The sequence below is a fragment of the Synchiropus splendidus genome, chromosome 1 (genome assembly GCF_027744825.2).
Source record: "Synchiropus splendidus isolate RoL2022-P1 chromosome 1, RoL_Sspl_1.0, whole genome shotgun sequence".
In the NCBI taxonomy this organism is placed as follows: Eukaryota; Metazoa; Chordata; class Actinopteri; order Syngnathiformes; family Callionymidae; genus Synchiropus; species Synchiropus splendidus.
Genome location: NC_071334.1, coordinates 69,906,230 through 69,919,441, shown reverse-complemented (window position 1 = coordinate 69,919,441; position 13,212 = coordinate 69,906,230). Strand labels below are relative to the sequence as shown.

At 44.2% G+C, this 13,212-nt stretch overlaps 1 protein-coding gene across 2 annotated transcripts in view; it reads right to left on the bottom strand.

Annotated features, from left to right (window-relative positions):
• Positions 1 to 3,525: 3,525 nt before the first annotated feature.
• LOC128752463 (neural cell adhesion molecule 2-like) overlaps positions 3,526 to 13,212 on the bottom strand; it is a 215,979-nt gene continuing 206,292 nt past the window's right edge. For both annotated transcript variants that reach the window (XM_053853691.1, XM_053853690.1), the window contains exon 17: positions 3,526 to 6,607. In XM_053853691.1, the coding sequence (XP_053709666.1) occupies positions 6,493 to 6,607 (115 nt within the window). In that variant the 3' untranslated portion in view covers positions 3,526 to 6,492. The remainder of the gene's footprint in view (positions 6,608 to 13,212) is intronic.

The window sequence follows — 13,212 nt, the reverse complement described above, 5'->3', positions numbered from 1 at the left end:
TGCAGATTGGTGTTTCACTTCTTCTAACAAGTGGTGTCGGCCTTTTGAGGCATTTAAATCAGATGAGATCTCTCAGTTCTGTTCCACCGTCTCCCAGTATATGATCAAAAATGACTAAAGGGTGCTACCTTTAGCTCAGGGCTCCGGGTAATGTGCTTTGATAGACTCTGACAGATGTTAATGTGAGCAAAGTGACTCAGTGTGCCAGCAGCAGCAGCGAGTGGCCTCACTAAACATGTCAAACAGTAACATGACCAAGAACATCAATATGCTCATGCTCACACTAGTGACGGGTGGATGAGGTTTCATGAAGCAGTGCCCTGATTTTCAGAGGCCACCAGATGGCGCTGTCTGCCTTGAACAATGTTGCGTACACAAGCACCTTTGGTGAGATTTCCATGCGTCTGTTTCGTTTTCTTTGGAGCCTTCTCGCTCCCTTCTTTGGTCCAAGCAGCCCTCTGGCTCCGTCCTGTTTACTTCAACTCTTTGCTTCCTTCTGGAACCTCGCTCGCTCACATTCTCTTCAGACACACAGATCCAGATTCCACCCATGCTTAGCGACATCAGATTGGTCCTCGTCTCATTTCAAATAATACAAAACTGATGATATAAACCTATATGGAGCTACTGGGAAACACAACATTGTTCTTACTCCAGAGCGCCATCTAGTGGCCTCTGAAGATCAGGACCCAGCTTCATCAACACTGTTTCATGATACTATCCCTCATCTACCCATCACTCGTCGACAGTACTTTCTGAATATTAGCACCATATACCTGGAGCAGTCACAGCCAGGACCTTTGTTCGCTCTGGAGCGAAATTGCCTTCAAAAGAAGACACTGCTCTACAATTTGGACTTTCAAAAGAGACGGTGAGTTGGTTGTAACACACATTTGCGAATACTGACATGCTTCTTGCATCCCTCAGCAGTCCCACACTCATTTGTGTGTGCATTTTCCAAACTAATCCATGTGTCAAATCATGCTAGTGATTGTCTGTGCTCATCATAATTGGCCTGAAAACAACCGTGCATGATTCCCTTCGATCGTCCTGTTGCCTCTGATAGAACACATTTGGCTGCTAATGTCGGTAAGACGCGCCAGAGATGCAAATTCAAACTTTTTTAGATCGATTTTCAGCAGGGAACTAACTGATTGTAAACATGTAAACAGCCAGATGTTGACTGCCTCTAAACTCAATCATGCACGCGCGCACACGCACTCACGCACACGCTCTTCCTGCTGTCAGCTCGGAGAGGAGCTGGTCGTCTTCTGGGAGCATCTGGCGCTCGAACGGATTAAGAAAGTCCAAACTTCTTGCTGCCAAATAAGTGTGCCAGTCTGGAAAATCTCGATATTCTTGGCAAACTCTCAGAAGTGAATTGTTATGCTCCGTCCGCAGAGGAATCCTACTGAACCTGAGTGTGCACGCCTGATTCTGGATGTGTAGGGAACTACAGCAGGGAGACTGAATCCCTGATGGCTTTATAAGCATGTGGTAACTTTAGTCCCGAAAGAGCCGAGGAGACTTACAACCTGTCTATTTATTAGCAAGGCAACGACATCACATTTGTGTTTTTTCTAGAAAGGAACTAATAATATTAAGAGTAAGTAAGTAGAAGTCTTCTCATTTTTCAGTGTATGTAACTGGGTCATGGAAGTACTGAGTGCAGCAGTACACCAAACTTTCAAGAGGATTTTTACGTCAAATTCATCCTTTCATGTAGCACGTTGACGCATTAGGTTTTCAGTTGAAGCAATCTGCTTTCCGCAGCATCTCCAGACGCCGTGGGCAGCGTGTCACGTGAAAGAAAGCCAGAGGTTGGCATTAGGTCAACCATGAGATGATGCTCTTTTCATTACTGCAGTACTGTTTCATGATTCCTCATCGACACATCACAACTTGACTCCATTAAGACGTGTCAACAACATGGAAGGCTGACTGTGGTGTGGACGCAATATAGAAAAGACGTTGAAGACATCTCCAGGTGAGTGTGATGAGCAGACTAGTCTCATCCTTAGGTCCCTTCCATCAATGGTCGAAGCCAGGTTAGTGCCAAAGCTGTCGCTGTGTGTCCTGTGATCAGTTTCCAGCTATGCTTCTGAAGAATTTCATTTTCTCTTTGATGGAGAAAGAGCCTCGGCTTAGTTTCCAGTGTAATAACATTCGCTTCGCTTTGTCAAAGGATACGGCAAGACAGGCTTGTAAAGTTTATCAGTGTTGCGCTACGATGTAGCTCTACTTTCTTGCAGAAGCAACTTTCCCCGCACACCTCTGATAAAGTTTCTCTTCTCACTATCTGTCATCCTGGGTTCTTCTTCCACTCTCCTTATCGCGTGATGAAACGTGAGTAATATAATCACCTATATTTGAAGAGGAAATGAAGATTATTTTTCCTGCAGGAGGGTGATTTTAATCCCTCTCCTTTAGTGAACGTCACAGGCCTTTTGAATCATTAAAAGACGCCACGATGGGGAGTCGCCCACATATGATTTGAATAGGTGTACAGCAGCTCTATAGGCGTGAGTGAAGAAATTAAAACCTATGAAAAGCTCCGCATTCATCTGCTGATAGCAGCTGACAAAAGCTGGAGGATCATGAGGTTCAGAGGGTCATGCGACAATAGCTTGGATAAACTCTCATTTGCAGCAGTCCAAAAGGTCCGACTAAATAGATTCTGAACATGATGACTGGAATATCACAGAGCCAGGGAAACTTTTCCGTCAATTCTATGCCAGAAGCTAGAGGTGGGGAGATGAGGCGTCATGAAACAGTATTGCAGGGTAATGAAGCAGTGTCCCAGTTTTCAGACGCCACTAGATGGCGCTCTTGGTTTAGAAATGATGTGAGTGTTTGAGGGTATGTTTCATTGAATTGTAATTTCTGGACTTTATGACGCTACTTTTTTTCTCAGGGTCTGAACCCTGCAGCTTATACAACACGGCGGCTAGTATATGGATTTTTACAGGATAAAGAGTCTCTTTCTGCCAAAATATTGAGCCTTGTCACATCAAAGCGATGAAATCGTTTTATTGACGTAAAAGTGCTCAAAATGTGGCGTTTTTGTCCTGTGTCTGCAGCTCCGCCAACAGAGCCGTTCTCCTGGAGGACCACAGTCGAGAAGTTTTTCCATGAGAAGTTTTTCTCCATGCTGGACTCTGTTTTCCAAACTAGTTTAGAAGTGATCCTGATGCAATTTTAAGTCGGTGCACCACTGACCTTTCTATGGCGCAGACAGTGCCACTGTGTCTTGTGCATGAGCAAGATCTATTTTCCTTCTTAAATGTAGTAGGTTGTGCTAATATTACCGTGTGCTGGGAATTTACGGAAGTTGCCAAAGTCCAAACATTTTACAGTTAACAGCACCATCTGGTGGCTTCAGAAAATCAGGACACTGTTTCAAGAAACCTCATCAACCCTTCACTACTGGAAACCCATCTGAAGACCACATTCAAAAGTAGGAAAGAGGCGGTCACACCAAAGCTTTTCACCTAAAACAAAAGGAAGAAAGAAATGATGTCGTACTCTTCCACCAGGACAGGTTTATTTACAGCGGCAAATGACAGCAGTCACAACTGTTGCACAGGTACATACAGAGAGACATTGACTGCTCCCACCTCCTGCGCACACTCGGACACCAGGGAGCGACACACACTGTACACTGAGCTCCCTCTTCAGAGGACAGAGGGGAGAAGAATTCAGATACAAAAAGAACATGTACAAAGAAGAGACCTCCCAGCACTGAGCCCCTATATTTACACTCACCCAAAATCTGTCCGTCTGATACTAAAGATTGTAGGACTGAACCAGCCGTTGCGAAGGGTGATGATGTTTTTTATTGTTTATTTTTATTGTACCGCTGGAATAGGCTCACAGGACTACGATTTGCAGTCGGGTTAGCATCATAGCGTTTTGTTTGTTTCTCCACCGACAACCTTCCATAGCTGTACTGGCAAACACGTGTGGTTGTTAAAGCTTTGCCTCTGTGGCATTTTGCCAGTCAAAGCCTTGAATGAAGAATTCTGGGGCCCTTAGGGAAAAGCACTTTCCTGCCGTTAGAACATAATGTGCCACCATGACTATTCCAACAGCTGCAACTTGCGTCCACCAAAATACTGTGAACGTGGCTGTTATTGAATGGGAGTAGAAAGGTGTTGGCAATAGAGCGTTCCTTGTTTTGGTTAGAGTTTACTTTATTCGTTTTTGGCTCTCTAACCACTGCTCTCTGAATAACAACAGATGACAGGACCAACTTGTGTCTGTTGCACTGAATATTATCTGGACTGTTACACACTTCCCAATAATGTTGATCGTGTCTCAGCACCGAGCGACACGGACACGTTCCAGTTCAGAAATCTCACGTGATCACACGGCCTTACGCATCACTAGGAAAACACAAAGCAATTTACAGAAAGATTGTGGTGGTTTTTGGTGACTTTAAATCAAGAAAAAAAAATCCAGAGGGTAATGTCATAATAACAAACAGGAACACTTGTGGAACTGAAGTTACCGTGTACAGTCCTGACACCTGCAGAGACGGACGGAGTGAGCGATATTTATTCACCTCTCATGAATGAAAGTTAGTATTTTTTACTGTCATCAGTACGATAAATGTCAAAATCTCCCCGCTTTGCTTTTCTTCCCCCCCTGTTTCTCAGTCACAATAGGTTCAACATCAAATTGGGAGCAATAGACATAACTCACAGAGAGGACCTTTGTGGTGTTAGTGCTTGATGCAATGGATTTTGTAAAATACATTTCTGCTGAAATGTAACAAACATGTTTATTTTCTATTTCATGATGCATTTTTGACTGGTGCGACTGATACACCCGGGCGACTTCTTGCCTGAAAAATATGGCGGGTGAAAACCCTTTTAAAAAATGTGTCCAGTTTTCACTCATTGTTTCTGGAAAATGGTGTCTTAGATGTTTCTTAATGAATATGTGAAATCAGTGATGACAAATGAGGTGTCATGAAACAGTGTCCTAATTTTCAGAGGCCACTAGATGGCGCTCTTGGTTTAGAAATGATGCGGGCTTTCACTGACTAGTTGATCAAGTCGAAGTTGTCAGCATTTAACAGCAGAGTGTACCATCTGGTGGCCTCAGAAAACCTGCACCCTGCTAGACAAAACCTCATTCACCCATCACTAGGTGAAATCAATATGTGCTCTTGAGATTCTCCAGTCAGGGAACAGGATCACCATACAACTACAATGTAGCTCACAAATGTAAGTTGCAAAGAGTACGATATGTGTGTAAAAATACAAATGAAAACAATTTAAGTGAATAAACAGCGACTTAACTTTACAACTTTTCCTCCAAAAAGTTGACTCCACAGCCACACAGTAATCTGTATTTCAGAGGGTGCAGGTTGCAGTACATTCAGTTGGCACAAGGATTCATGTGCACCCCTTCTTTTTTACTGTTGCTTTGCCGAGCGCTCTAAAATATACATGGTTGTCATTAAGAGCAAACCAGTGTCACCCAAAGTTAGGGGGTAAATAAGGTCTGGTTCCATCCACCGGCTCATGGAACGGTCTATGAACAGATGGTGTAATATTACATGGCACTGAATGAAGCTCTCAAACGTGACCTACGAATCAGAGTGTGTTGACACTGGAGGTGTCACTGATGCCTTTCTGAACCCTCTAACAAACTCCTGAATCTCTAAGCACGACACTTGGTGACACAACTGTGACACCGGTTCACCAGACTCACAAGTACAATCCTTCATCTCTTCTCCTTCCCAGTTGAAATCAAAAGGCAGCTATTGAGCATGTGGTGGTCGACACTGCACGGGAGGAAGGAAGAGAAGGCACACTGATGCTGTTCATACCGCCTCCACATCACCACCCCAACATTTGAAATGAAAAAAACACGCAGCCTGTAGCATTTTTGGGGGGGAGAAAAGACATCTTGTCCGATCGTATGTACATAAACTCTGTAAAATATTTGTTTTTTTTCCACCACTTATGTACAGCACGACAACATCAGAGGACACGGAGGTGCGACGGGTCATGAAAAATCAAAGTGTCGATCCACCGCTGTGGTCAGAGAGACACATTCACATGGAAACATTCAAAGACGAGGTACCTGGCTCGCTCAGGTCAGCAGTCCCGAGCATTCAAGTGAGGATAATGAAACGCATGGAGAAATGAACAGAGGCGACCTCCACTGTACTTCAGTGTACAAAAGCTTTCCGTGTCCTTGTGGTCACGTACAGACCCGGGAGTGTCCTGGAATGAGGATGTCTGAATGCAGACTGGGACGCTCATGGTGGCGTGTCCCGTCACCGCGAGCTGCTTGGGAGGAAACACAGTCAATGTTGTGAGACCAAAGCAAACCAAAACATGACTCGACGCAACAAAACAAGATCATATACAATCAGCAGGGGGTTCAGTCAGATCCAGTGTGGGACTTTCCTTCTGGATTTTGGTCTCTGAATGTTTTTTTTCTTTTTTTTTTCTTCACTTTTTTTGGTGGTAGCGCTCATGCTTTGCTGTCGTCGGGCTTCGTGTGGATGGTGTTGTCGCTGTGCACTTTGATCTCAATTGTGTCTGGCTTGAGGGACTCCTTCCCATTCTCTTCCTTCAATGGTAGTTTCCTGCCAAGACACAAGCACAGAGCGTGGATGAGTGTGTGCGTTTCCAGGGGTCCAGCCGTGATCCTCACGCCAGCTGCAGGACCAAGTTGCCGGGGGGAATTCATGAACCTGATTGAGCCTAATTGAAAAGGCAGCAGGGATATTAAACTTCATAACGCTGAACGGAGCGCCAGAGGAAATGTAGAGCACCATCCAGCAGGCTGAACTTCACAGTGTCCAAGGCTACGTATGAACTGGAGCAGGAGGAGATTGACATGGTTTATGGTCCTCAGTCTGATCTCCATGGTGCCAAGAACCAATGACTAAAATTGGCAACAGAAGAACATACACAACAAAAACAATCACATTTAAAGCAACAGTCACCACTCAAACAGAAATACAGACACCAAACCACACTTACTGCAGCATGTTAAAAAGGCCTCCACCCTGAGTCATGTTTTAAGTGTTGGACTCTTGCTGCACATGACCAAACTTTTCGCCAGCGACTCTAAGAGCACTGGGAGAACCGAAGGGAAATCACTCTACATCACTTTTTATGGATGATGAATGACACTCTAATACACAAGTCACACGATTGAAACTTCACTGTTACACGTCACCAGTTAGGTTTCGTTCCTCTCTTAGTTTGAACATTGGGTTGGTTTTTTCCTGTTTTATTTTGGCGGGGTGAGTCTGGTCTTCCTGTGTGCACCTCGCCTGTCTCGTCTCCGCCCCCCTCTTGTCCCGTCGTTCATTGGTGTCTTGCTTTGGTTCCCCTTTATCTGCCGCACTGTTCCAGTGTCTGTGCCTTTTCCTCTGCAAGTCAAGCCATTGTCTTGTCTTGCCCCATCAAGTCTTCACATCAACTCAAGTAACAGGTCAAGTCAAGTGACAGTCCCCCCAGTCTCTAACGTAATTCCTGATGCCACAATCCCATCGAGTTGATTGTGACTAGATGTGGTGACTTGACATGACGAGACAAAGACTTGACTAGATGAGCTTACTTGACTTGATGTGGAGACGCCACCAAACTGGGAAAAAAAGACATTGACTTGATGACTTGACAAGACGGGACTTGATCAAACAGTCCCTCGACTTGACATCAAGACTCAGCTCAACTAGAACTTGACAAGAACTGGAGGAAACATGCCACACAGACAGAGGAAAAGGCACCAACACTGGAACACAGGACCAGAGGGGCAGATAAAGAGGAGAACAGGCCAGACAGCAGGTGCACTCAACAAAGGGATGAGAGGGGGGCGGAAGGGTTCAAACTAAGAGAGGGGCTAAAAACAAGTGGCGACGCATGGCATTCACCATAGGTGAAATTGGTGGGGCAAGATAGAAAACACAAAATCAAGTGTAATAAGATGGTAACTACATGAACATACATGGCAGCTGGCGTGTTCCTCAATAATAACTCCGCCCCCACCACTTCCATGACCATGTGAACATGACAAACATCTCTGACAGCTGGACACCGCATCATGAAACCCCATCTACCCATCGCTAACTTGCAATTCAATGACCGATAACCATGGAACGTTAGGACACTGCTGTCTCAACCATGCAATGGACGTCACATGACAAGGCACAAAACACAGAAAATTCACCAACAGGGACGCAACAGGACAGAAACAACCAAAGCAAGTCAACGCTCGTGTAAATAAATCAACCCCCCAAACTCCATTAAAATAAAAGCCCGTCACCTACAAACCAAACCACACTTGGAGCCTTTCCTCAAACCCCTCTCAGACAACATCAATCAAAAGCCAGACAGCTCCTCGCCCCAAACTCACTTTGCAGCCTAAATGTGACGCGGCGAGGGCGACAGCCTGGTGAGCTTATTGTTTTATCTTCTGGCTCGTCCTCTGAGCTGTGACAGAGTCGTGCGGTCACAGTTTCCAATAAATCACAAACATGGAGATACCATTCTCCTGCGCAGTTATCGGGTCTGCTCCTCAGCTTCCTTCTGCCGACGTTCATCTCTTTCCTGCCGATGCCAACCGGAATCTTATCTATCACGGCTGCCACGAATGCCTTTGTTGCGATTAGCCTTGGGGAAGAAATCATGCTTCCATAAAGAAAATGCTTCTCTGCCTCCCGTTCAGCACAGGAACTCGGCGAGAAACAGTGATGTCTAAAACAGCAATTGGATTTTCCAAGTGGCCACATTTTGTGCTGTGACTGTTGCAAGGGGTAGAGATAGAGATACAAAACCAGAGAAAAATTGGAAAAAAGAGACACAAAATGAGTTATGTTATAGCAGAGGATTCTGCCAACTCTGTTCCTTCACTGGCTCTAATCCTCTTACCTATATTTGATTATCTATTTTTCTTATCAATATACATTTCTGAAGTGTGAATACCTTGGTTATAGAACGAAAATGATGATATACGGTTTTTCGCAACATATTCTAGCAATATATATTGAGCAATTCTCAATAAAAAAAAAATCTAATATAGTCCAATAATTCACCTTATTTTAAGTTTAATCATCTACTTTAGTTTCAATATAACTATTAATAGCTTTGGGGTAAGAAGAAAATACAAATATACTCACTTGTTATTGTTGGTCTGTTATGAGATCTGAATAAGATCTGACTGTGACCTGAATTTAGAACTCAATTAGTAATGAACGGTACCACAAAGTTCAATATGTTTTGCTCTGCCTTTGCCACAAAAACGAGGGGCTGTATCTTTTCACCGGTGTAGGCTAAAAGCTTAGGCTCACTTCTATCTGTGTCTGTCTCTGACCTCTGTGCAGTGAGGGTGTTGAGGATAAAATGATGAAAAGAGAGGAGAAACTACACTTTAATAGGGCAGTCAAACAAATGACCTCGTCTCCAACTTCTGGCCTCCTCTCCATCACTTCTGCACTTGGTGAGACTCTGTTTAAGACAATTTAAACCTGAATATTGAGGTAAACTACTGCCACTGGATGAGGGAGTAACAGCCTGACGTGTTTCATTTTCGCTCCTGCGGTGAACATTTCCAGCACTCTTCACCCACATAGCCACCAGTCATGCTCAGTGAAAATGCCCCAGAAGTTCAATTGGCCATCTGTCGATGACCCGCCGAGCAGTCCTAATGGCACCACTGACTCTTGCAGGATGGACAGATCAATAGTTGTGGCACAAAAGGCTTATCTTCACTGTGGATGTGCCGCGAGAGCTTAGAAACATCTCGACCTGTAAATGTTTACACGTCTCAGCTCACTGGACTGACTCTTAATCCTCTCAATACCTTCTCATGAAGAACTGCATCTCATACATCCGTGGACATGAGCTCGATCTCTGAGACCAAATCATCCTGTTTTGGCAAATACTGCAGTGCAATTTGGAAATACACACCGCTGCTGCTGGAGCAAGAAGCAACGGCAGTTTTTTTTTAATGGTACTCACTGAAAACTCTGATTTTCAACTCAACTTCTAGGTTGAAAGAGTCCTGCACTCTATTGGTGCTGAACTAACCTGGAGAAAAGTGTTCTTCACTTACCCCAGAATGATGGGCTGAAGAGTCAACCTAATGTTTGGGTCAAGTAACGACAGTTCTGGGTTAATTCTACCTCAAAAACGGGTTACAACTCATTTATTATATACTGTACTGCTTGTTCGCTGAGTTAGATTTGAACCGGCACCCACTCGGGACGTCACCTCAACCATCTGAGATATGACGCTCAATTTATATGAAATGATTTATATGCACCAAAACCTATTAAAAATGTTTGCTAGAGATGGACAGATGATGTACTCTGAAACAATATTGCAGTGTTGATTAAAAAGTGTCACAATTTTCAGAGGCCACTCGATGGCACCCTTGAATTAGTTATTCAAGTTTGAGCATTCTACAGCAGACAGCACCATCTGGTGGCCTCTGAAAATCAGCGCACTGTTTCATGAAACCTCATCAACCCTCAATACCGTGTCATGAAACCCATTGGTACACATAAAATGTTAACCAAGACAATCGAGAATTTTGGTTAAATATGAATGCTATAACCCAGAAAATGTGTTACACTCTAGAAACACAATCCATAAATGACCCAGGAATTTGGTTGAAGAAATAACTGATTCAAGAGCTGGTTGCAAATACCAGTCCTACTGACCAGTGACACCATCCACGTTTGCATCGCCTCACTGGCAACAAAACAGCTGCTGTCACGCTGACGTAAGTGTTGGAAATATCCTCGAAACAAATGTGAGTCCTGGCATGTCTCGAAAGGTGTCTTATGTTTCATAAAGCACAACCAGCGATGTCGAGTGAGCTATGAAACTCAAAACATGCTTCATTAGCTCTTCAACTTGCAACACCAAATGCTTATGTATGAATTAATATGGACGTCAACTGAAGACATCACAACACTTGTTTGAAGTATTGATGAGGTTTCATGAAACATTGCCCTGGTTTTCAGAGGCCAAAAGATGGCGCTGTCTGCTGTGAAATGTTTGGTCTGATTCAACTGATTCAATGAATCCTCATATCATTTCTAAACCAAGAGCGCCATCTAGTGGCCTCTGAAAATCAGGACACTGTTTCATCAACCCTGCTGTTTCATGATACCTCATCTACCCATCACTAGTAGTGAAGGAGCGTCAAGAGGCCTCAGGTTAGTACAAAACTGAGGATTCATGAAACAGTGTCCTCAATTTCAGAGGCCAGAAGATGGCGCTGTCAGTTTAAAAACAACTTTGCTGGAGTCTGAAGGTTTTAGAGCAGATAATGCCATCAAAGGAAGATCAGACAGACAAAAGAACCGTACAGACCATTTAGAGTGCACAGTCAACCGCTATATGTTTTTGGAGTGGGAGGAGATCGGACCTGAAGAGGAACCCAGCGATGAATGAAAGTGAGGGGAAAACAAAACAAAGTATTCCAAAGGTTAGAAGATTTCTCCCTCACTTGGAGATGATATTTGTGAGTGACACCACGTCAAATTAGAGCTGCTGCTTCCTGTCAGGAGCAGTTTGCAGTGAGGCGCTCTCCTCCACTTTGCATCACTGATGCTTTCAGTCATCATCGTCGAGAACATAAGTGAGGACGTCCATGACTGGCTCAGTGACTGTCAGGAAGATTTGGATTTCAGTCGAGTCGGTCACTCTGTGCTTCTTCTCACTTCACATTCAGCAATCAGAAGTTCATCACAGTTTAGTGAAGGATTCACCTCCATGTCTTACGACTCATTGCAGCTGCGCACACACAACCAAGAGTCCTGTGGAGGCGTCTTCCTCCAGGGACATGTCAGCTACTGACACTCAAAAGACCTCAGCCCTTCAGGCGCACAGGGTCCTCTGAGGGTCACTGATCACAAATCAATTCACCGCCTTTCTTCTCATTATGTAATGTGTCTGAGTTGGCTTTTCTGAACGACTCTTTTGCTGCACACTGTCGAAGCGATGACTTGGCAGCCCATTTCAAGTCAGCTCCTACGACTCTACACACAAGACGGGACATCATTCTGAACTCAAGCAAGAGGTCGACAGGGTGAGCAGCTGACTTCTTCTCAATCGTGCAACAAAAGAAAATGGTGCGTCTTAAAAAGGTAAAGGTGCTTTTTCCAAGGACACACATGTAAACACCCATAACACTATCAATACACATCTTCATCACATACCCTCCACTTGATCAGGAAGTATTGACCAGTGCCAGGATGTCACGTTTTTTTTTTTTTTTAATCAATTGTTGGTGCCAAAAATACCTGATTTTGTGGCAGATTATTATTAGCTTTTTTTTATTTCAGTGAAAGTTGTGATCATTTATGATTCTAGAACAACACGGTCAGAAATAAAGACCATTGCAAATTACCTTGTAAAAACAGTTACAAGTTAAAAAGTTGGAGTATTTCATGTGCAAAGAACACAAACACATAAAATTCATAAATAAATACATGTTCATGCTAAATAAAAACTGATGATAAAATGAGTCCATCTTTTCTGTGATGTTCTGTAGTTTCCCGGCTGACAGCGTGTAGTGAGCACTGGTTGTTTTGTTCCGGAGCTCCTCACAAGGGCGGAGACTGACGGACGATTAGATGGGCGGAGTCTGAGAGGTGAAAGTGGAGTGTGTGAGTGTGAGGGGAGTTATTCAGCAGCTGAGTGAGATCCGCTTTTTAGTTCCGTCTACTCTGCATAGGAATTTGGACATTTATGAATGGATTCAGAATCGTTCACGTCCGAATCGCGGCCCTTGGCGGCAGCATTTGTGGGAAAATATGAGTGTTTGGCGTCGCACATGACCTCATCTCAACAAGGAGGGAGGCGGGCAATTGCAACTGCAACATCGCCTTCCTGTGGAGGGGACTGATTTAAGAAGACTGAAACTGAAGTGATGCTTGTGGAAGAGGAACTTGGTGACCACCTCACCCAACAGTGCTGCGCTCTTCATATACGAGGACTTGGATTCAGGTGGAAGCTTTTCTCATCCCCTCATCCCCACCGCCGTTTGTCCATCACTTTGTCTGCTTTCGAAGGTCACGCTCATCATCAGGTTTTATTCAGTGATGACTCATGAGGCTGCACTATATCACAGATAAACAATTGCTTCACGAGGCGCCATCAGAGTTTCACCAATAATAATGGCAGTTCAAGACTGAGCCTACTCCATACTTTCTGCACACAACACTGCCCA